General features: G+C 35.3%; 3 protein-coding genes and 1 pseudogene across 5 annotated transcripts; 1 reads left to right on the forward strand and 3 right to left on the reverse strand.

Annotated features, from left to right (window-relative positions):
- The first annotated feature begins 2,793 nt into the window (after nucleotides 1-2,793).
- Nucleotides 2,794-5,156, forward strand: LOC120120992 (annotated as a pseudogene).
- A 158-nt stretch (nucleotides 5,157-5,314) lies between these two features.
- LOC120120990 lies at nucleotides 5,315-7,478 on the reverse strand. 2 transcript variants are annotated; one of them, XM_039140478.1, is made up of 5 exons: nucleotides 7,356-7,478; nucleotides 6,993-7,265; nucleotides 6,441-6,626; nucleotides 5,815-6,354; nucleotides 5,315-5,692 (listed from the first exon to the last, which is right to left on the reverse strand). In XM_039140478.1, exons 2-5 carry the CDS (start codon nucleotides 7,032-7,034, stop codon nucleotides 5,327-5,329), a joined length of 1,134 nt encoding a protein of 377 aa, XP_038996409.1. In that variant the 5' UTR covers nucleotides 7,035-7,265; nucleotides 7,356-7,478; the 3' UTR covers nucleotides 5,315-5,326. The 2 variants fall into 2 exon arrangements, with proteins under 2 accessions (XP_038996409.1, XP_038996410.1); XM_039140479.1 differs by lacking the exons at nucleotides 6,993-7,265; nucleotides 7,356-7,478 and adding an exon at nucleotides 6,726-6,954.
- Nucleotides 7,479-10,864: 3,386 nt separating this feature from the next.
- LOC120121113 (G-type lectin S-receptor-like serine/threonine-protein kinase CES101) lies at nucleotides 10,865-13,794 on the reverse strand. The gene is made up of 7 exons (XM_039140570.1): nucleotides 12,621-13,794; nucleotides 12,446-12,544; nucleotides 12,180-12,361; nucleotides 11,884-12,094; nucleotides 11,563-11,800; nucleotides 11,326-11,476; nucleotides 10,865-11,231 (listed from the first exon to the last, which is right to left on the reverse strand). The coding sequence occupies exons 1-7, from the start codon at nucleotides 13,792-13,794 to the stop codon at nucleotides 10,914-10,916; spliced, it is 2,373 nt and encodes a 790-aa protein (XP_038996501.1). The 3' UTR covers nucleotides 10,865-10,913.
- A 330-nt stretch (nucleotides 13,795-14,124) lies between these two features.
- LOC120120991 (xyloglucan endotransglucosylase/hydrolase protein 2-like) lies at nucleotides 14,125-25,908 on the reverse strand. Of its 2 annotated transcripts, XM_039140481.1 has the most exons (5): nucleotides 25,899-25,908; nucleotides 15,904-16,017; nucleotides 15,711-15,811; nucleotides 15,424-15,617; nucleotides 14,125-14,691 (listed from the first exon to the last, which is right to left on the reverse strand). In XM_039140481.1, exons 1-5 carry the CDS (start codon nucleotides 25,900-25,902, stop codon nucleotides 14,289-14,291), a joined length of 816 nt encoding a protein of 271 aa, XP_038996412.1. In that variant the 5' UTR covers nucleotides 25,903-25,908; the 3' UTR covers nucleotides 14,125-14,288. The 2 variants fall into 2 exon arrangements, with proteins under 2 accessions (XP_038996412.1, XP_038996411.1); XM_039140480.1 differs by lacking the exon at nucleotides 25,899-25,908 and having other exon boundaries at nucleotides 15,904-16,081.
- Nucleotides 25,909-27,338: the final 1,430 nt, after the last annotated feature.

The raw sequence follows: 27,338 nt of genomic DNA on the forward strand, positions 1-27,338 counted from the left end.
TTGGTGGAGAAAAATACAAGGATCCCAGATTCAATGTTAGTTCCATCAATTCAGAATACATTTAATTATATTCCGTCTTACTATAAGATGTGGATGACAAAAAAGAAAGATGAAACTATTGTACGGTGATTGGGATCAATCGTGCAATGAGCTTCCACACCTGTTGCACACAATAGAATTCTTCATCCCATAAACCATTGTTTACTCTTATAATTATCATATGACCACGTTTGATGGACATGTTATCCCAAGAAAGAGAGTTTTAGAGGGCTTGTTCTAGGCTTTCAAGTCATCTATTGAAGAGTTTTGTTACTACAAACAAATGGTTCAAGTGGATGGTACTTTTCTATATGGCATATACAAACACATCATGATGATAGTTGTTGCACAAGCTGGTGACAGAAACATTTTCCTCATTGCCTTTGCCATTGTTAAAAATAAGTCAAAAGAAACATGAAATTTCTTTTTATCAAACTTGCGCTCTTGTGTTGTCACTCAAGATGGGGTTTGTATGATCTTTAACCGTTCACTTGGGTTGTTGGCCATGATTGAAAGACTGAGAAATATGTGGTCATCTCCCCATGCATTCCCAGTGTATTGCATATGTCATATTGCATCAAATGCTATGAATATGTTTAAGAATAAGAAGATAAAAAAAAGATTATCAACATGGGTAACTTATTATTTTTTCCTTCATTTATGTTCTTCATTTATTATTATAATTAAATTTAAGTTTTTTCATGATATGATTTACTTCAACAGAACTTCCGAGCAAGACTGAAAAATTTGAGGTAATATGGATAAGAGGTTTATAACTTCGCATCTGAAATATCTCGAGAAAGATGGTCACATGCATATGACGATCAGGGTCGACATTATGGTCATATGACAATCAATCTTATTGAATGTATCAATTCAATACTTAAAGGGACTAGACATCTTCCTGTGGCAAGTTTAGTTCGGGAGACTTGCTTTAGATTGGGTAAACTATGGGCAGACAAATATGCTTAAGTGGAGATAATGATCAACGAAGTTAGAAATTGGGCTCCAAATCTGGAGAAAGCAATGAACAAAAATCAAACACATGAAACTTCAATGTATCTTCATAATTTTGCCAAACTTGATTATGATTACATTTTCCAAGCACTTGTTCGACCACAAGATGGTGGGAATTCTACCACCCACACATGTAATTTGAATAGAAGATGATGTGACTGTGGTCGATTTTAAGCCTTCAGATACCCATGTGCTCACGCGATTGCTTCATGTATGCATGTCAATGTAGACTCATACTCATACGTTGATGATTATTATAGCTTGCATAATATGCACAACATATATAGTTGTGAATTTAAGTATCTCCCAAACGCTGCATACATGCACCAACTATTTATGAGGAACGGTTGCTCAATCCACAATTACAAATGAAGTTATAAGGTCGTCCTGAATCTAGTCGAATTCATATTGATATGGATGATCCACAACGAGAGCAAAGTCTACCAAAGTTCTGTTGTCACTGTAGAGGTGAAATCCACACCAGGAAGAAATGTCCACATCTTTCAAAATATTGATCGGGCCGATAAACATTCGTATTTCTATTGCTTCAAATGTTGTCTATTGTACCTGTTTTGGATAATTTATCTATATCAATAACCATATATTTAACTAAATTAAAATTCATACATATATTTGAAACATTTTTTCAACAAAAATAAACAATTTTTCCTCTTGTTCTTCCTCTCTATAAGTCTTTTGCTACGTCTGTTTTCTAAGTCTTCTTCTTCTTCTCCTCTGTTTTCATCTCCTTATGTTGATCAAGAATCAACTTACTCTTTCACCCATTCCTCATCTGAAGACAAGCTTAAATCTGAATCATCAATATCAGAGTAATCAGGCGCAAAATGATCTTTCATAAATTGCCTGAAATATTATTCTCAATCTGCATGATTCGATTCCCATATAACTCTATCAACTAATTCAACTCCTATTTATAGATGAAATTTTCTCAAAATGACCGTTATAACTCGTTAAGCCCACAGGACGAGTTCCAATGGCTATAAAACGACTACAATTTTTTTAATTCTAATTTTAAGTGTATTACTGCATAAAAAATATAATAATATTTTAAAGGAATTCGTCACATTGAGGTGACGAGTTTCTTAAAAAATTAAAATAATGCGCACATATTATACAAATAATATCGCATGAAACTTGTCACATCTACCTATTAAAAACTCTTGCATAATACAATGTAGATTTTACCAAAACACTAGGAAGTAAACTAACTGAGTTAAGTTTAAGTATTATTGAGTTCGTCGATTCGAAAACTTTAAAAATGAGTTCAACTTAATTCTAAAATTTATAAGATTAAAATTGTCAAGCTTAACTCAAATTAAAAATTAAAAATTGAAGTTCGACTAGAAAACTCTAGAATTTTTTAAGGTCGATTTGAAATCAAAAATTAAAACTTGACTTAAGTTCAAAAAAATTTAAACCTTGAAATAATTTTAGACTTAACTTGATTGAAACTCAAACTCGATCTTAATTTAAACTCAAACTTGAGTTCGAAATTTGAATATTAAGTATATAAAAAATATTATATATTAAAAATAATAATAATAATATTAATATTAATATTAATAATAATTTAATATAAAAAATTAAAAAAATAAAATATTATTGTTTAGTTAGTCGTAAACTTTTTTTCAAATCAAATATAAAATAACTCATTTCAGTTCCTTAAATCTAGATTATTCAAATTAAATTTTGAATTACACTCGAATAACTCTCTATTCTTAGTCAATTGTTAGTCATATGTTCATCAATTCCTCTCTGGAAATAAACACTGAAATCTGGCTCAGAAGAAGGTTCCAAACTGAAAACAATGGCGTCCCCAGCCACCAAGGAGAGTTCCCATCGTCATCATCAACCTCCGAGGACTGGCGGCGTCGAATATTGATCCCTACGATCCTTGCAGGTCTTTTGTCTTTTTGCCTTTTCTATTGAAACATCAGGAGTCTTGATGAATTTTTGCGTTGGTTTTCTTTGTTTGAAACAGGGGTTGCCTGTGGAGGGTTTGGGCTGGTTTCAAAGTATCGAAAACTGCATGGTCCGGCTAATATTTCAGCTACTTATGCCACTAATTTCGCTATTGTCACCGGCTGCTATTGCGGTATTTCCTTTCTTTATAAAGAATTTAACCGCAAGTGATCGGTTGTTAAAGTCAAAATCTTTTTCGTTTTCCATTTCGATCAGTAGAGGCCATGACTTTGCAAATTAGTCTACGAGATGTTAAATTGTACTGTAATTTCAACCATAAATTGAATAGAAGAAAAACCATAAGTTTCATCATATACTAACACATTGTCAGTATTTAATTCTTCCAAATTATTACTCTATTTTGCACCAAAATCCAGCTTTAAGAGCATATAAAAAGGGTCTTACAGGAATTCCTGCTACTAATTCTATGTCATTGGTTGTGATTGTGGGTAATATTTTCCTTAGTCGCTTCATTTGTAATGCAAGTCATAATAAAATTTGTTTTCGTCTTTCAAAATATTGTGTGTAATATATATCCACGAAATTGTCCTTATTGGGAGTGATATTGGTGGAAAAATTAAAGTAACTTGGGAGATCGGCTTTCTTGACCTGGATAACTACGTGGTTTTTTTGACACCATGGAGTGGTGCTGTGTGGAGATACCAAGAAAGCTTTTAGTATCATCTTTAGGTTTTTAGACCTTGGAAGTTAGATTTGATGCCTTGATTTAATTAATAGTAGGGAGTTTATACATTCTCATCTTGTTAGTCATAAGAATCGGGTAATCATTCTCTTCTCATAACATGACTCCGTATCATGTCTAGGTGCACTGAATTCATTTCTCATGATCATGTGTGAATTAGCATCAAGTGTTGAATGCAGACTCCATTCAAAATAAAGCCTGTAGCGTGAATATTAAAAATTGGCCCCTTTTCTCCTTCTTGATTTTCTGTAGTTTTACTGGATAAAAATATGTTACTCCGAAAGCTAATGCAACCTGACATGTATGAAATTTATAGGCTTGGTATTAGCAAATCATCCTAGGTTGATTATTTTAGTCAATTCCACTCCTAAAAGAAATTTCATACAGTGTATTTGCATTGAGAAATGCATTAAACTTGTAACAGGCCTCAAATACATTATGATAATTGGAGACACTGCTTCCTTGAACCTTTTTCTTCTCCTTAATAAGGCCTTTTACATAGTCATTATGAGAGTGCATGCCTTCTGTTCTGCCGTTTTCCAGCCTCACTAAGGTTGACTTGATATTTTTCTTAAGGAAATCGAAGTCAGTAGGATATATAAGCTTTTCCGAACAGACAAACTCAGTAGTGAATGCTTTGTTAATTGGCATCAACAGCATCGTATTTCTTGCAAACTGTTACTTAAATTGAATACAGCAATAATAACTCTAATTTTGCAGGAGCTCGTGAATTTGTAACAGCAACTCATAAAACAGGACCTGAGGATCTTCTGAATTATGCAATTGCTGGATTTGGCACTGGTGCTATATTGGGTCATCTTCATGGTAAATTTTTTCAGTCTATCTCTCTCTCTCTCTCTCTCTCTCTCTGTGTGTGTGTGTGTGTGTACATGTATATGTATGTTATCCATATGCTTGTGTGATTCTGCAATTGTAGATCAGTTCTGCATGTTACCCCAGTTGTTTAAGTACTTAAAGTGCTAAATTTGATTGATTGTGACCTTTGTCATCCTCTGCAACATCTCTTTTAAAAGATTTCTTGTGTGATATTTTAGGTGGTCAATTTGGCGCTTTTCCTATTCACTCATCTTTGCTGTTGTTGGGACAGCAGTGGATTTTACTGCACTAAAGTTAAGATATAAATTACCCCACATCAGCGAATCTATGTTTGATAAGAGCGGTTCGTTGAAATTGCTGGAATGGTCTCCTATACAAGTGCTTGATGAAGAAGCCCTTGCTGCAAAACTAGCTCGAGAAGAAAAACTGTACGGACAAAGAAAAACTCTAAGCAAAGAAGAATCATGAGGGTAGAGTATATACTCTTTAGTTCTTAATTATTGATAATAACATTTTTTGCCATTGCTAGTTCAGCTGCTTGGCAGCTAATATTGTATTCCTGGGATTAAGTTTTGTTTTGTTTTGTTTTCAAAATATTCTAATAATATTCTTTGTTTTACATTAGCTGTAATTTGGGATTCTAAACATCCCTAGATAATTGAAAAAGAAAAAGCTATTCACTTATACGATGCTTGAGATATCTGAAAACTTCTAACACTTCTCTTGACTCTTGAGAATCTCTAGGTCTTATCTGATTAATAAAGGGTATTCTCCCCGACGTTGAGCCTCGACAGTTTCTATAGACAGCTCATCATATTCGACGCGCTCTTTTCTTTTCCCAGATTTCTCCATCCAATTTGATGATTCCGTCATCGAGGCTATGCAGGGCAAGCCGAAACCTTCATTGTCAGCTGCCAAGCATTGTTGCATGTTTCCTTCTTGAAGGTAAGCTTCATTTTTATCAGAAAAAGTTGAATTCAAGAACTCACCATGTTCTTTGTTGGCGATATATTGATCTTGAATCCAATTCGAGTTATTAGTTGCTCCTGGCGCTTCTAATAACACATCAAGCGATGATAATATGTTATATAATCCATCATTATATAACAGTTCCTGAAACATGGACAATAAAACAGATTAGTTCTTTCCTTCAGTTTTGCATTCTGCATCAATAAATGATTAATAGAGAGAGAGAGAGAGAGAGAGAGAGAGAGAGAGAGAGAGAGAGAGTTTACTGTTGGAATAATGTCCTCTTCGGCAAGATACTCTAAGTTAGAAGGCCCTTCAAAGCCCTCGGCTGCAATAGCTATATTATGTTGATTGCTGCTTTCATTAGACGACATTTCGAAGCCCTCGACTGCAACAACTATATTATGTTGATTGCTGCTTTCATTAGAAGGCATTTCGAAGCTCTTGTCTGCAATAACTATATTATGTTGATTGCTGCTTTCATTAGAAGGCATTTCAAAGCCCTCGGCTGCAATAACTATATTATGTTGATTGCTGATTTCGTTAGAAGGCCTTTCTAAGCCCTTGGCTGCAATAACTATATCATGTTGATTGTTGCTTTTGTTAGAAGGCATTTCAAAGCCATTGGCTGCATCAACTATATCATATTGATTGCTTCTTTCTTTAGTGATAGTTTCATCATAGTTAGTGAGAATTGAATTGCAAGACTCATCATCTTGTTCGATGGTGTTATATGGATCTCGAACCCTATTATCGTCTTTTGGTTCATTTTGATCCGTTGACAACTCTTTAAGGTGTAAAGGAACCTGAATCAGAGAAATAAGAGTGAGTTTAGATAGTCATCATCATCCACATGGATAACTGATTAAGAATTTCGCATCAGAAATCTTACTTTCAGAATTGTATACTCTGCAACATGATTTATGAAATTAGATGAAACATTAGAGCCTTCATCTTCATTAACCGTGTTATGTTGATTGCTTCTTCTTCCTCCACCATATATCTCAACAGCGCTGCAAAGGTTATGAGCACTGTCATGGTCTTTAGATGCTTCCGACCTGTTAGGGTCTAGGATGTCCTGATCATAGAGAAAGAAACAGTAGCTATGAATATCCACATCATGATAGAAATATACAACTGAATGAAGAGAAGAAACATAGGGAATCTAAGTTCTAACCTCTGACATTGCATTGTTTGCTACATGATTCTCTAAATTAGAAAAAGAACCCTGATTTAATTGACCGACTTCACTACTGGATATATCAACTTTTTTCTTCAGTTTACGAAGTTTGAAAGGCTTCTACACAAATTAAGGGACAAAAGCATATTTGTTGGTGCAGTGAAGCTCATAAATAGATATAAAAAGTATATATATGTGTGTGTGTGTGTGTGTGTGTGTGTGTATGTGTGTGTGTTATGGTAGCAATTCGAAAAGATTGCTTACTTGACCAGACTCAATTGTAGCCTTGAGTTCATACTCATGCATGACCCAAAAAGTCTTGTTTCTTATTGTTACATTGGCCTCTATAGAAAACCAAAGTCTTCTTGCTGCCTATCTCTGATCCTGTTTCGGAATTAATTATCTTACGAGCATTGCCTGTAGGCTTCCAATACCCCTCCAGGGTGGTCTGGCTAATCAGTTTACTGTTTCGGTACTTGTATTTAGGTGGGTACATGAAGTACCATGATCGATCTCCTGTCTGCAAGTTTGAGCACCCTGAAAGACGTGCACACATATTTATTAAGATGTTACAACATTTCTTGAAGTAAATCCAGGATTAAGAAGCAAAGAAAGAAGGGATTTGACCAGGTAATTCCCAAGGCTCCAACTCGCAGATGTCTTGTATTTCAGCAATAACTTGGACGAGAGAATCATGGTCGAAGGTTTTGATATGAAGATACTCGATGAGTTCTTCATCAGTTGGGTGAAATCTGAACCCTTTCACCAAATTCATTCTTTTTCATGAGATTGCTGATAGGAAACCCAATAAAAAGCTGAAGAATATCAATATGAAATAAGAATTTAGGACTATCTCCTTATGGTGTATGTGTATATATAGAAAAGACTCCTTGCTTGATGAAAATGTTCCCTAGTGGATGTCGTTGGGCCATGGCTACTTCCCCTCGAAGTTTATGCTGTTACTGTAAAGTGTAAAGCAAAGTCAATATTCCAATGACTGCCTTTTTTTCTCCTTTTAAATATGGAATTTCGACTTTGGGTTTTAATCTCTTAAAACTAATCTATCAATTCCAATATTACTGTAGCTTACGTCGTATTCATTTATTTATGTCCAAACAATTTCATAAGCTTCGTGAGCAAGGAGTACCTTTTTAAGTCGACCATTACTATGAGCAGAGATAGGAGGATCCTTTATTTTCCCATCTCAAGTAATTCTCATCATGATGCTATTATTGCTAATATTAAAATATATTATTAATAATTAATTAATTTATTAAAATAAAATATTAAATTCTTTAAATAATATTTAAATCTAGAGTTTGAGTGTTAATATTGTGAATAATCTAAATTAAATCTAGAGTTCGAATGTTAATATCGTGAATAATTCAGTTTCGTAATTTTCAACAAAATTAACATCAGCTAAATTCATTATATTTGAGATATCTTATTTTAATGACCCTTGATTTTTTTTTTAATAATTCTAAGATAAATATAAGGTAATATATATTTAAAGACTTTCAATCATTTGACAATGTACGTATGAACTTTTGCTATTTGCGATGCTCGAACCTAAGATTTCAATGGATAACAATAATCTCATAACCATTAAGGTCGCATGATTCATGTCCATCTTGATAGTAGAGAATGGGAAATGAGTATCTCTATTAGGTTATTCGTTAATTAAATCATTATAGAAAACCAGTGACCCATACAACTAGGTTGGTTTCGCCAAATTCGTTTACTCTCACTTCTTAGTTATGCAGCTAAGGTAGTAAACTGATTGATTATACAACTAGGTTAATTATGTCAAGGATCCATTTCAAAAGAGAAAAAATGACAGCAAAAACTCTCAGGTCTGCCATTCAGCTATTGAATATACACAACAAGCCAGTCAAGAGCTCTCCACACAGAAACATTAACATCATTTTCTACGCCCTCATACTTGTTGACATGTAAGATAGATGACCCTTACCCTATGAAAGCAAAGACACGAGAGACACGAACTCCAGGGTTACCCGGCCCTCGGATCTCGTGTTGATGACAAGAGTGTCGTGGGTATTTTCTTAATGGTTTCCCTCTCGATTCAGGACTGCCCAGTACTCGGACGTAAGATACCTTCTAACACGGCTGTGACGCCAGATACTACTAAGTTCTTCAACCAACTGAAGAAGAAAGAACGAAATTACAGGAAGGAAGCAAAATCTTCTAAAACCCTACAACTCAAAAAATCAAAATATAGCACAAGGACTATTGTCATGTGGGCAGAGAATGTCATCAGCTTGGGATTTATTTATGACTAAAACAACGCAAGCTCAAAATTAAAATAGCTTCAGATTTTGGTAAAATATAAAGAGAGAATGTAGTAGGAATGAAAGTTTCATGTCGGCAGCATAAAAACTGGTAAATGAGATAGAGTATCAGAAAACAATATAACTACCCGATGAGATCCTACACATCATTTCATCTTCATGGCCATAAAAATCAAAAGGAACCTTTTGAAAAGATAGAGATAGCATCGCATCATAAATTGACATTAATTATAAGCCAAAAACCACATAGACTACATGATAACTATTAAATATACTTCTTCTATCATTCATCTCATCTCTCTTTTATGGAGGTATCATCACTACTTCCATAAAAGCTTCAAGATGGCTTCATTCTACATTCCAAGGTACAAACTATGCAATTTCAAGAAGTATCTTTAACAACTGGCAAAGAATGAAATTTCTCAGAACTGTGATAAGCTATTTTGCTTGGACTGATCTTCTTTTTCCTGAAGTACTTGTGTCCAACACTCATATTTGACAGTGGAAATGGGGATATGACCAATAAGAAACGTCTAAATACATGGAATCTTAGAAAACTCTAACTATACTCATGTCGGATGTATACCCCTATCTGACACTCACACCAGAGTCTGAGTAACAATAACATAGGTGATAAGACAATGGATAGGGAAAATTCTCAAAAATCGGATCAAGATTCACTAGGACCTCTGGAAACAGAAAAACGATAAGCACCGACAGATCCTGTAAGATTCAGTAAAGCTCGGCTGATCCTGCAGCATAACTCCCAACCAAGAAAAAAAGAAGATACCAATTGAAAATGTATCAGCAGAGGTTGAAATCCTAGAGGTGTGTGTAATGATTTATGGAACACAATGGGACACTCCTGAGATATGATGGCAGATTAAACCATTATACTAAGCAGATAAAAGATCTCTGGCAAAGCATTTTGAGTGCTGCAACCACAAGAAATCACCAATGCCAGCATCTATAATGCCAAAAAATCAAGGCTGAAATAGGATATAATGCACTCGGAGGCAAGCCATAGCATAATTCAAACATATATTGCAAAATTATTACATGGTTAGTTTTCTTTATCTTTTAAAATGAAGAAAATTTATTTTAATTTCATTAATATTTTAACATTTTTTCTTATAATTTTTAGTATCAGGGCGGTATCAATTTTGGTACAACTTCGGGTGGCCCATATATGACTACTACATATGATTATAACACACCCTTTTGATGAATACGGTAATTACACGCCTTTGGTAATAAAATTATTTATATTTTTATAATTTTTAAATAAATTATTAATTTCATTTAAGGAATCTGAATCAACCAAAATGAAAACATTTGAAGTAACTACAAGATGTTTTACATTACATTGTTTATACTCTTAATCATGGAGATATTCAAACTAAAAAATATATCGGTAAATATATCAACCAAAATGAAAACATTTGAAGTAACTACAAGATCTTATGTTGAATGGAACAGTGACTCTTCATGTAACTGATACTGGCCATGTTCTTCATGTTTTCATCCAAAAAATATATCGGTAAATGAACGATATTTTCTTCTTTCTTTGTTAATATGTATTGAATTAAAATAGATGTAGGTATAAAATGCAAATAAATATTTTTTTAGGTTATCAATGGGCAAAATATGGTAACAGCGTGGCATATATTTTCGAGAAAAATATTAAGGTATTAATTGGGAGAAACCTGATATCATTACTTAGTGTCACAGTTGGATTCAAGGTACACATACATAGAACTCATGAGATTTTGTTGTATATGATATTTATTATCATCTCTAGTTGGTTTACTAGATAAGGCATTAGGTCTTTTGAACAAAGTCAATGAATTGAATACCGATGGTTATAAAAGAAACTTTAGCGAGCTTCCATGTCTGAAATTGTTATTGATGTACAAATCGAGCCACTTCCTTGTTTAGCTTTAGACAATGATATTTGAACCGATGTTTGGTGAGTGGAAAACGAGCCTTGTTTCGGAGGTGGGAGTGGCAGGGTTTCGTTCCCGATCATAGAAATCACATCGGACATGGTTGGTCTCTCTGTTGCAGACTGTTGCACGCATAAAAGACCCACAAGCATACATCTCAATGCTTGATATGTTGCATTTTCATCGCCGACTACAATGGAGTCGTCGAGTAGCTCGAGACTTCTTTCATCTTTCCAAAGCTCCCAAGCCTGCTAGAATAAAAACTAATAGATCAGCCCGGAAGATGATATTGATATTCTGAAGACTCGATATTATAAGGTTTCGAAGGGGAAAAAAACTGACATATCCAACTAAATTCATGGGTCGATCATGTTGGAAAATTCGGTTGTTCTTTTGGCCACTGACAAGCTCTAATAGCAACACTCCAAAACTGTAAACATCTGATTTCTCCGAGAAATTGCCTTCCATGGCATACTCCGGTGACATATAACCACTGCAATGTATTAAATTCATGACTGTTATTAACCTTCTTAACGCCCAAATGAAAAAGTGAAAAACATGTCATTATCATTTACTTACTATGTTCCAACAACTCTGTTTGTATTAGCTTCGGATTCATTTCGGCTGAAAATTCTAGCCATGCCGAAATCCGAAATCTTCGGGTTCATATCACTATCAAGCAAAATGTTACTAGCTTTTAAATCTCGATGGATGACTCGTAATCTCGAGTGTCTATGAAGATAAAGGAGTCCTTGAGCAATCCCTTCGATGATGCTAAACCGTATCTTCCATTTCAATTGTTCTCTTCTTGTTGGATCTGCAAGTTTTGCACGTCACATTGAATATTTTTTCGTATGACAAGCAATGGGAAAAGGATTGAGCGGCAAAGTATTGACGAACCAAATAGGAAGAAGTCCAAGCTTTTGTTGGGCATGTATTCGTAGATCAACATCTTCTCGCCTGCTTTAACACAACAACCTAAAAGTCTAACGAGATTCATGTGCTGAAGTTTGGCAATAAGAATGAGTTCGTTTTTGAATTCTACAAGTCCTTGTCCCGAACTCCTCGACAGCCTCTTCACCGCTATTTCTTCTCCGTCCTGTAATTTCCCCTGATTAAATTGTACATGTAAGTAACCGAGGCTCGAATGTCGATCACAAGTACAACATATTTAACTTCATTGTTGGGACTTTTACCTTGTATACAGGGCCAAAACCGCCTTCTCCGAGCTTGTTTTCGGATGAAAAACCGTTGGTAGCAGCGTTTATAGAAGCAAAAGGGAAGACCTTCAAATCATGGCCTTTCCTCCCATCGCTGCCAACCTCGCTTGAGGTAGTTAGTTCGAGTAATATATCTTCTTCCTCTCTTTCCTTCTCTTCTGTTTAAATTTTAGATGCATGGTTAGACTCCGCCATTATATCTACATAGGCATTACCTATGATTCGAAGTTCGAAGAACTTACCTCGGAGTTTTTTCCTCCTTAGATAACACAAGAAGCTCAATGCAAGTAATATAAGCACGGATGCAAACGCAACGATGATCCAGATCCACCAATTGTTTTCTAAACAAAATCAACAAATTAAGAAAAAAACATTGCAATCAGATCAAGTAAGATAACTTTTGTGTTAGACCATTACCATTGCCACTACCAGTTACTGCATTAGATTCGTCTCCAGCCAATGTCGAATTTAAAACATAAACAACTCGGTCATTTGCATCATCTGTAAAGTTCAAATCTCTGTTCCATAGTTCGCACCCCGTTCCATTCGTATGAAGAGTAGCATAACCGACGCAAGAACATGTGTTCCAGCACTGAGCAGAACAGTCTCCTAAACCAATGCTTAAATTCCCCTGGGATGATGATGGAAAACCCTGAAAGCGACCTCTCTGCAGCACAAATGCATCAGTCTCGTTTTTGCAAGCAGGTTCTCGGAGTTGACAACCGGGAAGTCCGTAGCAATTAGCACCGAGAAGAAAGACTGGTTTTAATGTATCCGACAGTGACCCTGACGGGTCCAAACTCCATCTTGAAATAGCCCCATCTAGAACAGAATAGCTGAAGTAGCTCTCATTCTCGTTCGAGACATGGCTGAAGTTGTAGTTGTTCTGTGTCCAAGGAGACATCAACCACATGATGTTTTCGAAGCTTCTATCATTTGTGTTCAATGCCCCGCTCATCCAATACACCTCTCCTCGGCGTCTTGCAATTAGTTGAGCGATGCCACTGCCATTGTTACCCCATTCAAGTGTAAAAGCTCCTGGAGCGGCAACTTGGTTACTTATTGAAGAAGTAAGTATCCATTCTTGACCGGTTCGGAAGCTCATACCTAGCTTCATTCCAGGCAGCAACGTGTCTACAGGGAAATCAAAGCTTTCCCACAGGATTCCCCTGGTAGAACCATCGGGATTCAACTCTGTCAATATGAAATTCCCATCGTCCCGTAGGGTAGCTGATGAATTTCTCGAAGCTCGATCAGGATTCAAGACGATCGGACTCCCACGGTCACTCATAATCATCAATAAGCCATCTCCATCCATTGTGAAATTCCCACTGCTACTATAAACAGGAGTGGTTCGATTAGCCACCCACACCGTCGTGCCGTCGCTGTTTCTTATTCGCAAGTAACGATAATCATCATTGTCAGAGTCGACAAAACGTTGGAACTCTAAACTGAATCTCTTGTTAGCCGAAACAAGAGAGTCACTGAACCGGATTGATTCACCAGGTCTAATGGTGTCACTTTGTGCATGAGATATGTAAAATACTCCCATGCATGAACATGAGACGATGAGCAATAAAACCTTGATCATCGTAACAAATCTTATGAAAACCCTGCCTGAAATTGAAACACAGAACAGAACATTTATCCTGTTATATACATGTCAGATAAAAAAACTATTGTCGCATTTGAATTGACTGGGTTTTCTAAAGATAGTTACATACACGGTCACGTAATTATCTTTGACATTTTCTTTTATCCTTTGAATTGATTTTTCCTTGATACTTTTCTTGGAAAATTTTCCGAGCTACGTTTGATGTTGTGAAAATTCCAAAGTATATATCAATTCAACCAAACTGTTCCATATATGTTTGACTTGATTTTTAACAAATCATTACAATGGATTGTTACTAATCAAAAGTGGTAAGAATTTAATGACCACACATTTTTATTGAACATTTTATGTCCATCTTACAGACAAATAATGTGTTTTTATTAATGCCCTCAGGCCTCTATTTTTCACTTATTCTGCAACTTGCAAGTTAACCCCATCAACTGATCATTTCGAACCTTGTCGTCGTCTAGCTATTGATGAAGGCATTCCGGAGGAGGCACCGGATATCGGTGCCTGTCAGAACAATAGTCATAGTTCACGTATTTTCTTCTAACGTTTTCGAATTGTCCTTTCTGTTTCGAGTCCAACGTCCAATATTTCTGTGAATTCCACCAATAATTTGGAGAAAAACATTCTTGATTACTATTATTGTTTGAGCTGGGATCGGATTTGGGGCAACCGTTGATATGGAAGCCTTGGAAATGAGCTTTGAAGGGAGCCATGGTCCAATTAGTCTTGGTTCGGCCCCCATCGGTTGCCCAGCTATCTCCATCCCACAAGCTTGCTTCTATTCTCATTACTTGTGATGGGTACCCAACGCCAATGCCTTTGTTATTTTTGAACACCCTGATTGGGATGTCATCCACATAGAATCTGTAAGTATATATTTTTTTGTTATTATTAACTCCAAACTATGATAAATAATATGTAATTAACGATAAAATTAGATGCAAGGGTGGATCTAGAAATTTAAAATTTGAGGTCTAAAATTTTAATAATTGTTTTTTTATAAAAAGTATGCAAATTTTCTTATTTTTTCACTTTCCTTTAACATATTAAACTAAATTTAATAATTTTTCAAAAATGATGGGTATGCAATTGAACCTCTTCATATATCCGCTACTCCTTCAATGTTTGCTTAAATGGTCACTTTGGCTCCTATTTTTTAATATTTTAGGCTCAATGTTTCAATTTTTTGACAAAGTAGTCCATAATGAACTGAAACATTTAATTGACTAACGTTCAATGCATATTGTTGATGTTGTATTTTCACATGTGCTTAGTTACTTACATGTCACATATCATGCCATCAAAGTGATAACGTGACATGTATCATATCACTCAAATTGATGATATAACACGTGTCACGTAACTAATTAAGTACATTGAAAATGTCATGTATGTAGTAGCATACTTTGACCGTTGTCGGTTTCCATCCATCTTGTTAAAATGCTGGGTTAAAATACAAAAAAATCAGGTGTCAAAGTAATTATTTAGACAAACATTGGGGACTAATTTTGTAATTGGGTGAAATATATACACACACAGAGAGATTAATGCATGGATATGCAAAGAGAGAAAGGAGGGATGATCATAGATACGTACACAATTTGGTGTTGGTTCCAAAGAATTTGATAATTGTGGAAATCAGCAGTGGGATCAAACCAGAGAACAACTCTTTGCTCTCTATCCCCAACACCATCGGCGAATACATTGGTTTGCAAGGTAATAGGCTTCCCTTCTTTATTCCCCAAGAACTCAAAATCCAGCTCGTCATGCTTGTTGCCTTTCGATGTTAGCTGCCATCATCACCAGTAGTATTTCACTAACATGTATAATATTTTTTCCTGAATAATTAGTTCGAAAAGCGAAACTAAATGATTAAATATTACGTAATAAGCAATGACAACTCCAGCAGAATCTTTATCCGGTAGCTTTATCCTCAAATGAAAAAACCCAATACCATAACTCAGCTTCGACCTAAACCCAGATCCTGTAACAATAATTCCACGTATATATCTTTGCTTAAAAATAAAACCATGCAAATACTCTACGTAATAACCAGAAGAGAAGAAGGTAAATAACCAGAGGAGGCATCCATTGAGAGCTGAATTTGAGTGCCTAGATTTGAAGACAAGACACGATCATTTCCCCATGTAATTTCATAGTTTTCATCGAATCTAGTAATATCAGCTGTAATGAAGAAGAAGCTGAGATGGAAAACTATTGAGAGCAAAGCTAGCATGGAAATGTAATACTGCATTTTCCCAGACATCTTAATTATTTATTTGATGGATGATTGATGAGTTTATATAGGGATTTGCTCTGCTTGTTTTGATCATCTGCCAGCTGAAAGATGGAACTTGCCTACACGGTATTGACTTCTTGTGATATTTTTATCCGCCGTAACAAACCTCTTTTGTTATATAGCTATTGCTTAGCTGCTATATATATAGCCTACCATTTCCTGCGAAATTGGAAGCAATTTTCAAACAATGCAACTTATGATTGGAGTTGGGAATTAGTGACGCAATATGGAATACGGGACTTCAGAAAAATGTTTAATTATGAATTTCATCCCTCTACTTTATAAATATTGACAAATTAGTCTCTTTGGTTACTTCCCTCTACTTATGATTGGAGTTGGGAATTAGTGACGCAATATTATGCATGAATAATCTGTATTTTCATGCATCTAGAAAATTAGAGCCCATCTTACAAAAAGTAATTTAAAACAGTGAGGCATATGAACCCAAATTAATTTGGATATGTAGAAACCAAGAACAAAAGAGTTTAAGGGGTTGTTTGTTTACCTCTTAATGGAATCATTCAGCGCTGAGTTCAGCGTGTTTGTTTTTGACATCTGAATGAAGACTGTGCTGAATGATTCAGTACCAAGGAACACTCTGAATGATTCAGAATCATTATCAAACAACATGTCACATTCAGAGCTAATTAATACATAACCTCTGAATCATTCAGCGCTTAATTATTCTGAAGTAAACAAACAGCCCCTAACTCTTCTCGTTTAGTTAACTGCATGCCTAAAACAACAAAATGGTCTGCAGTTGCCGTGCCGAATCCGATAGAGTGAGATTGTTAGGCCTAAATAGGAGGAGGAGGTGCCATAACAGCAACGGTAGGGGGGAAATCATAGCAATTAACAAATATGGTTCGTACATCATATGAAAAGCAAAAAGGATTATATTGTATACCAAATTATTAACCGAAAATATTAAAAGCCCATATAATCTATAGATTTATAAATGTCTAAGAATTTATATATTTTAAGAGCGATGACGAAAATAAATAAATAAATAAATAAAAATAGTAAAAATGAAAAATCCACGAACATTAAGCTTCACTTTGCGGTGCAGTGTAGTGCAAGTAAGAACTTCTATGTCGCGCATTATTAATGTGTTCTTTCAATTTTGGTGGCCTAACCATCTTCATAATTTTTTTCTTTTATCAAAAAACAAATTTTTTTTTTGTGTGTGGATAATTCTGATTTATTACCCAAGAAAGCAGAAGGCTGCTACAACATACAGAGTACAATAAACAACATATATATAAGCCAAACACAGGTAGGCATGGCTACTAAACCCAGCAGAAACAATAAGAAAGAAACACGCAGCTAAGCAATATCCCAACGAGCACAAAGATCAGCATTACACTCGTCAGATCTACAAATGGTACTTCTCTCCAACCGAATCCGAATAACAGCTTTGATATCCTGCAACAGTGCATCCACTGATCGAGCACTACCTCCATAGAGCCTGCAATTCTGTTCCTTCCAAATGCTATAAACATGACCCGCCCAAGCAAGTCAGAACACTCTCGCAATGAGAGACTTGCCCTTGAAACAATAGGTCGCCCAAGCTAACTCACCTTCCCAGCTACAAGCCCCTCGATACACACCACATAAAGCGAGTATTGCCCCCCATAGGACCTTTGCAAAATTGCAGCCAAAGAACATATGGTCTCTACACTCAGGCTCAATACCATACATAAGACATTTAACATCCACGATACTTAGGCCCATTCTTAAAAGCCGAACCCGAGTAGGGAGACGATCAAGAATGGCCATCCACACAATGATGTTGTGTTTAGGAATACGCCCAGGAAACCACACTAGATGCTGCCAAGAAACTTTGGGAAAGATGATACGCAAGTTATCCCGAATGCTTCTTACACTCAGATTGTGAATCGGGCCAGTAAAGAGGTGAAGAACACTTGGTCTTACTCTCAATATGTATCTGAACGACCAACTAACATTTGTGGGAATGCTCATCTGCCAGAAATCTGCACTCTCAATCACGTAGGCATGTATCCAGGCCACCCAAAGAGAGCCCTCATTAGCCAAAAGCTTCTTGATAAGAAAAACGGCGCAAGCTTTATTCCATTCCCCCATAGCTTGAACCCCCAAGCCTCCTTTAGCTTTAGCAGCACAGATCTTCTTCCAACTGACACGAGCACCTTTAGCAGGCACATCGGATCCTTTCCAGAAGAATCTGGAGCATAATTGCTCAATGGAAAGAATAACCTTCTTGGACAGAATGAGCTGCAGAAACTTGCCATGCTGAAAAGAACAGCTCTGATAAGTTGGATTCTAATTTTATTATTATTATTATTTTATTTTTTTCTTTTATCAGAAAACAAAATTTTATTTTTTGGAGGACTAATTTTTTATTATATATATTTGATTTTGTCTTGTCTTCAACCTTATTTAATATTTAAGTATTCAATTTTAGGTGTAAAATTATTTTCTCAATCCTATCTCAACATGAACCGAAATTTTAGAAAATTATTTTTTATGATATTAAATAAAATATGTATTTTTTAAAAATATCTTAAGATTAAAAGATTTATAATAAAATATAAAGTATTTATAGAACTAAGATATTTTTTTATAATGTTCAATAAATTAAGATTTATAATTTAAAACATGAAAAATTTAGAAAATATATAAATTAAATTTTATATGAATTGAATCTTAATTCGATTTTAATTTTTTTTTTCAGAAATTTGATTCTCTAAAGAATAAGCTCTTATAAAATTGGAATAGGTCAAAATATATCGGTTTTGGATTTTCCCAAATTATAATTTTAAAAAATAGTATAGTTTTATTAAATTTACAAATTAATTTATATTATATAAAATTTTATATGTTATATTTTAGGATAAACTATATATTCAGTACTGAAACTATTAGTTTTGGACTGTTTTAGTACCTAATTTTTTTCAAAATCATACATAACATTTAGTTTTTGTTTCATTTTAGTACCCTACCGTTAAAAACTTAACGGGCGGGCTTACATGGCATGGCTCCGGTAGACAGATGACCAATCCGAACGGTGGACAACGAGAGAATGATGAGTTGACCAACATAGTCTAGTTTCAGACCCATCATATCGTGGACCATGCAGATTGAAGGATGAAAAAATCGAATAGTGTATTATCGATTTGGGAAGATCGAGGCGTTTCTCGGTGAAACAGAGGTCGGAATCGTGTTCAAGGGTTGAAAAGGTGTGGGTTGGAAAGTTTTGGTTTCATTAGCCAACAGATGCGAAGATAGGTGATTGTAGACGCGACAGACGATGAGTTTGTCCGTTAAGTTTTTAACGACGAGTACTAAAATGAAACAAAAATTAAAAGATAAATATAATTTAAAAAAAGTTTAAGTACTAAAACATACAAAGCAAATAGTTTAGGTACTAAATGCATAGTTTACCCTATATTTTATTAGTAGATGGCGCCCATAGATGAGGATTTAAAGTTGCAAACAATCAAAGTCAAAAGATACCCAACCCTAACGAGGATGTGCCATTAATAAAACGCACTGTGGGTCCACAATATGGGCTTGAAGTCCTTTATATTATACTATATATATAAAGGATATATAACGTAAAGAAAGTGGTTGTTGAGATTAAATTGATGATTTAATATTAATCAAAATTAAAATAATGTTTTATAAACTTGTCACAATTTAGCTTAACACACTTGAGAAGAAAAAGATTGACATTTGTTTACTGTATGCTATTATTTTTTTAATTTTTCAAAATTTTAAAAAAATAACGATTGAGTTAAATATAATCTTTAAAAAGCTTAGGATAAATTGCAAATTTAGTAATTGAACTTTAATTTCTCTCCTATTTTAATACTTTAAATCTTTTCAATTTTTTTGGTCACCTAACCATTAAATAGTTAACAACGTTAAAATATATTATTTTATAGATGCAAAACGACATAGTTTTAGTGAAAATTTTCATTTTTTTAAAATGGTATCGTTTTTTATGCCGTTAACTATTTAACGATGGAGTAACCAAAATAGGGGAGAGAGTAAAATTCAATGATAAAAAATTCAATGTATTAAGTTTATCGAGGAAATTAAAAACTTTGAAGTTCAATGAACAAAATAGGAGAGAGATAGTAAAATTTAGTTATAAAATTAGTAATTTTACCAACAAAAAAACTTAAATGGTAGCTTTGCTTTTAAACAGTTATGATAGAAAATGTTAAGATAATATTTCATATTAGGAAGCATACATACAAGGATGGATCGAAGGGATCAGTGGAGCAATCGTTCCCTGAAATATAATGGATTCTAGTGAATGGCGCAAGATAAGGGAATGCTCTGGGTGCAAGTTAGCAGGTCTAATGGCATCCGAGCTTTCTGTTGATTCGCGTTCGTCCGACCTCTGAATGCCTCTCTTCATCTTTCACTGTTATTGGGTTTCTTCTGTCGCTCATCTATTTTGCAATGGATTGGAAAAAACTCTTCAAATGCTCTGAATCGCAAGACCTAGAGTTTTATCCCCCAAATGTCCGCGATGGTAGCTTGATTGTTCTTCCCCCTCCAGAAATTATTGATGCTAGTATTTCTGAGTGGAAGCTTTCCCTGGTGGGCCAGTTCCTCAGAGTCTCACCAAACTTCTCTTCGTTGCAACGTATTGTTGACAATGTCTGGCGTAAAGCTCTGCGGGGATCGCACATCCAAGTCAGTTCTGCTGGCAATAACTTATTTATTTTCTCGTTCGATAATGAATCGGCCAGAGATTGGGTTCTCGATAATGGCCCTTGGCACATTCATACCCTAATCCTTCAAAAATGAGAACCTAATATGAAAAGCCTGAATTTTGATTTAACTAAGATCCATGTCTGGGTTAATCTCTTCAACGTACCCTTAGAGCTCTTCTCCCGATTAGGGCTTAGTTACATTGCCAGCGCCATTGGTGTTCCTCTATCAATGGATTCTGTTACTGTCTCGAAGTCTAGGCTGGAATTTACGAAAGTGTGCATCAAAATAGGAGTCAACGATATTATCCCTAAATTCATCGAAGTATTGCTTAAAGATGGTCTTAAATCCTCGATTAAAGTCGAGGTTCCTTGGTACCCTCATGTTTGTAAGAGTTGCATGATGTTTGGTCATCTTGAAAAAAGATGCCAGCAAAAACCTAAACATTTCCCTTTTGTTTCCCATATCTGGAAAAAGAAAAAAGGATCTGTTGCTCATCCAGCAGCTGGTCTTATCGGAGGAGTTGAAGCTACTGGAGGCGTTGAAGTCGTACAGAAATCTAACACTAATGTGTCTTGTGTTGCTGATTCTAATTCTCTGCCTTTAGAGAATTTTCCTAACAATTCTGAACACTTAGTCTCTCCTAAAGTGGAAGTTCCTTTAACTGTGCACCAAGAATAGATCATGGCTACAAAAAATAGTCTTAATTTAGTTGCTGTAAAGGAGTTTTTCGGTCCTCAGTCATCCGAAATTTCTGATCTAAGCTTACCTGTTGATAATTCGACTATTCATCCTGCTGAAGCTCATACTTCTATTCTTTCTTCTGGAAATGATCTTCCTTCTCTTCTGTCCCTTGAAGCTCCTACCATCACTCATCATGGATCTTCTAAAAAAGGTAGAGGTCAGCCTAGAAGGGACAATTCTAAGGGTACTCTTGCTCCTTCAAAAAACAGATTTGATATCCTCAATTCTGTTGAGGAATCCTCTCCTTTAGAAGTTCCTCAAAGGAAGCCTAGAGTAGCTTCTTTGGGAGTTAATGTTTTAATTAACGAGATGAAAACAAAGAAAAAATTCCAACTTGACAAAGGTAAAGCTCAATTAGTTGCCAGTCATAGGGGTTCCTTGGGAACACCACCCCAATGATTATCAGTTTTTGGAATATAAGAGGACTCAACAGTCCTCTAAAACAGAATAAAGTGGATCTTAGAGCCCTATAAAATAATATGGATATTCTTTGCCTTTTGGAGACCGGAGTGAAAGTAGAAAAATCAGAATCTATCATCAATTCAAAATTCTCTAATTGGAATGTTTGCACCAATTATGATCATGCTTCTAATGGTAGAATTTAGCTGCTCTGGAGGAAGGGAATTGATTTAACTATCATTCAAGTTTCTCAAAAGTGTATAACTGCTAAAGGGACTGCTTTTGGTAACTCAATCTATATTTCTGCAATCTATGGCAGTAACGAAGGGATCAACAGAAGACTGATGTGGCATAATCTAAAGGAAGTTAACGCTATTGTTAATCAAGCCCCTTGGGTCTTAGGAGGAGACTTTAACATATTCATGCATTCTTACGAAAGCTCTGACCATGAGCTGTTAGGTCCTTATTCCACTCCAGATATGAAGGATTTTAAAGACTTCACTAATGAGCTTGAACTCATTGATCATCCTTATTTTGGTCCTAAGTTTACTTGGAGTAACAAGCAACATGAATTCTTTCTTGGTAGTAAGCTTGACAGGATTCTGATTAACTCTAGCTGGGATTATTTCTTTCAACACTCATTTGTTGAATTCCTTTCCCCTAGAATCTCCGATCATAGCGTGGCCATCATCTGGCTCTCCAAAGATAACCCTGCCACCAGACCAAAACCATTCAAATTTTTTAATTTTTGGGCTTCTCATCCCTGTTTCACCAATCTTGGTAGGGACTCATGGAATCAAGAAGCCTTTGGCGATCCCATGTTGATTATGTTCTTGAAACTTAATATACTCAAACTCTGTCTAAAGTCTTTCAACAAAGACAAATTCAGCAACATTTCAGACCGTGTGAAACTAAAGAGAGTTGAGCTGGAAAATCAGTAGCTTCTTACCCTGAATGATGATGATCCCATTATGAAGGAGCTTAACCTTCAAGACCAGCTGAAGGCTCTGGAAGAAGCTGAATCTATGTTTCTTAAACAAAAGGCTAAAATTCATTGGATAAACGATTGTGACAAAAACAACAAGTTTTTCCATTCAATTGTTGCTTCCAAAAAAAGGGATACTATTAGAGTCCTCATTGATGATAAGGGCAACAGACTTGAAACATTTGATAGCATGGTAAATGAGATCACCTCATTTTTCACCCAACTTCTTGGTATTGTTGACCCTATGGTCAAGGACATCGAACATTCTATTCTCAAAGATCTCCTTAACTATTCTTTTCCCATTTAAGCTTCCTCTTCCTTGGTTAAGGAGGTCTCCACTGAAGAAATCCATACTGCCTTATTCTCTCAAGGAAATGATAAAGCTCCTGGCCCGGACGGATTTTCTCCATTTTTCTTTAAGAAGTGCTGGTCTATAGTGGGAGAAGATATCACCAATGCAGTGAAGTTCTTTTTCTGTAATGGTTTCATCCATCTAGCTTTCAACTTCACTATTATTGTTCTTGTTCCCAAAGTTCCCAACCCTTGTGTTGTCAAAGACTATATGCCAATATCCTGTTCTTCTGTCTTATATAAAAGTATCTCCAAAATCATTGTCAGTAGAATGACAATTTTCATGCCCCAGATTATCACCTTGAACCAGACTATTTTTATTCGTGGCCGTAACATCATCGATAACTCTCTTCTTGCTCAGGAGATGGTCAGAGGATACGGAATGAAGAATTCATCTCCAATATTCTCAATGAAAATTAACCTTCATAAGGCTTTCGATTCACTGCATTGGAGATTTATCTTATCAATTCTTAAAGCGCTTAACATGCCTCTTATTTTTATTGCTTGGATTGAATCTTGCTTCACCCAAGCTCGTTACTCTATTTCTTTTAATGGTACCTTGATAGGTTATTTCAAAGGGGCAAGATGTTTAAGACAAGGGGACCCTCTTTCCCCTTATCTTTTCGTGCTTGCTATGAATGTACTTTCAAAAATGCTTAATCTTGTTGCGACCAAAGGTCTCTTTGCCTATCACCCTAAATGCAAGAAAATTGGGCTTACTCACCTCTCCTTTGCTGACGACCTCCTAATTTTTTGTAAAGGAAATGATGATTCAGTGGCAGGTGTTTTGAGTGTTCTTCATCAGTTTTATCAAATTTCTGGTCTGAAATTAAACTCGTCCAAATGCGATATCTTCTATTCTGGTATTTCTTATTCAGTTCTATAGAATCTAAAAATCATTTCAGGGTTCAAAATGGGTTGTTTACCAGTTAGATACCTTAGTATCCCCCTTGTCACCCGTAAACTGTCTCTGAAGGACTGTGAACCCTTGCTTGACAAAATTAGACAGAGATTGCACCACTGGTCTGCTAGAAACCTTAGCTATGCAGGTAGACTATAACTTATCATATCATTTTTAATCAGCGTTTGTAATTTCTGGTGTAGACAACTAATCTTACCAACTTCTATCTTAAAATCTGTGGAGCAACTATGCTCAAGGTTTTTTTTTGGAAAGGGGCAGACAAAAAGGCAACAGGAGCTAGTGTAAGTTGGGATCAAATCTGCACTACTAAGTCTGAAGGTGGTTTAGGCTTGAAAAATATTCTCACCTGGAACAAAGCTTGCATTATTAATCTCATAAGGAAGATTCTTGCTGGAGACGGATCGTTTTGGGTCGCTTGGCTCAATCACTACGTTTTTAAACAACAAAGCTTTTGGCAGTTTGAAGCTGGGAACTCTACAAGCTGGAGTATTCGAAGAATACTCAATTTGAGGGACACGACTTATCCCCTGATTTCTACAGGCTCCCTACAGACCAAGGAAATCTAGGACAATATCTGGATGCAACGTCTGAAAGTGCAATGACACAAACTTATTTGGTACCCTATGCATATTCCAAAGCATATCCTGATTTCGTGGATGGCCTTATTAAATAGGCTACCTACTAGAGATCGGCTACAAATCATGGGAATCACCACTAATGGAACTTGCGTTAATTGCATGAATAACAACGAAACAAGGGATCACCTGTTTTCTCTTTGCCCCTTGGCAGTTGATCTTTGGAGAGCTATCCTTCATTTGAACGGAATGAACTTCACCGTTCTGCCTTGGGATGATATGGTTTATCGAGCTTGTTTAAAATGGAAGGGGAAATCTCTTATTACCATTATCTTGAAAATTGCTTGGAATGCTTATGTTTACTCGTGGCAAGAACAGAATCGAAGGATATTTCAAGACAGATCCCGTTCCACTGACAATTTGCTCAAGGAAATCATTGAAGTAGTTAGCATAAGGCTTTGAGGGAAATCTATTAACATATTAGATAGTACTAATTTCTTTCTATGTAATGCTTGGGGCATAGTTTAACCAATCATTGTTTGATTTGTAACTTGTTTTGTTCTCTTGTTGATTGTTTGATTGGTTGAATAGTTGTTGAACTTTGTTCTTTGGATAATAAAAATTTGATTTATCCAAAAAAAAGATAATAAATGGCGAAACATATAAGTTATTTTATTCTCTTCTACATGATTTACAGAAGCAAAAACATGTATAGACTGCTCCAATATTTGAGAAAACTGCATCGATTTAGGAAAATGGAGGAAAAATTAAATTAGTCTTTCGGGTATAACATTCATTTGATACAACTTTTCAAGAAAATAAAATTACAGTATTTGAGATTAGACAAATCTCAAGGGGAAATGGAGGCATTTGCAGTATTTGTTGTTCATCATGCTTTTTATATGCAAAAGTTGAAACTTTGAATACCTAAAAAGTTTCAGTGGTTAGATCTTACCCTATAGACAAATCCAAAACAACATTCACTGAGCTTTGAAGGATACCGAAAGTCGAGTAAGAGAGTAAGACAAATAAACAGGAGAAGGGGACGATGAAAAACTGAGAAATAAAATGAGGGTTACCATGCACTTCACATCTCAAAAGAAGGTGGAGTAGACAAAGAGTTCAAGTTGGGTGATTGTCAGTTAAACAACTCTCTGGCACAAATGAACTTTCGCACTAGGGGAAAATAACTTTGGCACTAAAGTAATAAGTAATACCCGCACTTCTCTGGGTTTAAAAGAATACATATAGTCCAAACAGCTCTGGGTTTGAAAGAATATATATAGCCCAAACAACTCTGGGTTTGAAACCTACTAATATAGCCCAAATTTTTTCGGGTCGGATAATCCGAAATTGGATTTTTATCGATCCGAAAAATATTTCAGATACCCGATCCGAACTATCCGAAAATTAAAAAACGGATCGGATATTCGAATTTTCAGATCAAATCAACGGATCAGATCGGTCGGATCGAGTTTTTTTTGCACACCCCTAGCTGTTGGTATTATCAAGGTAATCTCTATTGGTGGTCTTTTCTTACTGATTTTCAATGGCTTGCTTTGCTGTTAGAGAGGGTTTTTTTTGTTTTCGTGTTTCGTTTGTGTTGGTGCGTTCCGTCTTGTTTAAGCTGATGGTTTTGAAAGATCATTCAGGGTGGTTGAATAACTAATTAGCTAGTCCATGTCGATGCTTGTACCATAAATCCAGTTTCTGGTTTGTTTTCGTTTACATTCAGCTTTTGATGGGTGCCATGCTTGAGGCTGTGATGTAGAACAGTAATTGGTCGAGGCAACTGGTAAGTCCGTCTTAAAATTATTTTTTTAAAATATTTTTTTTTACTATTTTATAATAAGACGAAATTGTAAAATATAAAAATTTATTATATTACGATTATTTCTTACAAAATAAAAATATTTCAAACATATGAAATTAAATAAATTTAACTGAATTTTCTCCATGCTTATGTATAGTAAGAAAAATGTTTTTTTTCTTGAATTAACAAAAATTTCAAATTGTGAGGTCTTTAAATTTAAATCCTTGGGATGTATTATAAATTACATTTGTTACTGGACGTGATCGGGTTGACGTATTAAATTTTAACGTCTTTTGACGTATTTAAATTTTAAGAAAAATGTATCATTGAAAAATTTGCTAGTGGTTCAAAAGATTAAGGGGTTGTTTGTTTACTTCAGAATGATTAAGCGCTGAATGATTCAGAGACTCTGTATGAATTAGCTTTGAATGTGACATGTTGTTTGATAATGCCTTTGAATCATTCAGAATGTACTTCTGTGTTGAATCATTCAGCACTGTTTGGTTGAATCAGTCAACACTGAATCATTCAGAGGTGCGAAACAAACACGCTGAATGCTGAACGATTCAACATTCAGCGCTTAATGATTCCATTAAGAGGCAAACAAACAATCCCTAAGTCCAAATTTTAAACTTTAAAAAATATATGTGGTGTTCCTTAATATTTTTTAATAAAAAAAGAACTTCGGGTTTTTATCCGAACAATTCATATTATTC

Source organism: Hibiscus syriacus, unplaced genomic scaffold (assembly GCF_006381635.1).
Source record: "Hibiscus syriacus cultivar Baekdansim isolate YM2019G1 unplaced genomic scaffold, ASM638163v2 tig00110356_pilon, whole genome shotgun sequence".
NCBI classification, from domain to species: domain Eukaryota; kingdom Viridiplantae; phylum Streptophyta; class Magnoliopsida; order Malvales; family Malvaceae; genus Hibiscus; species Hibiscus syriacus.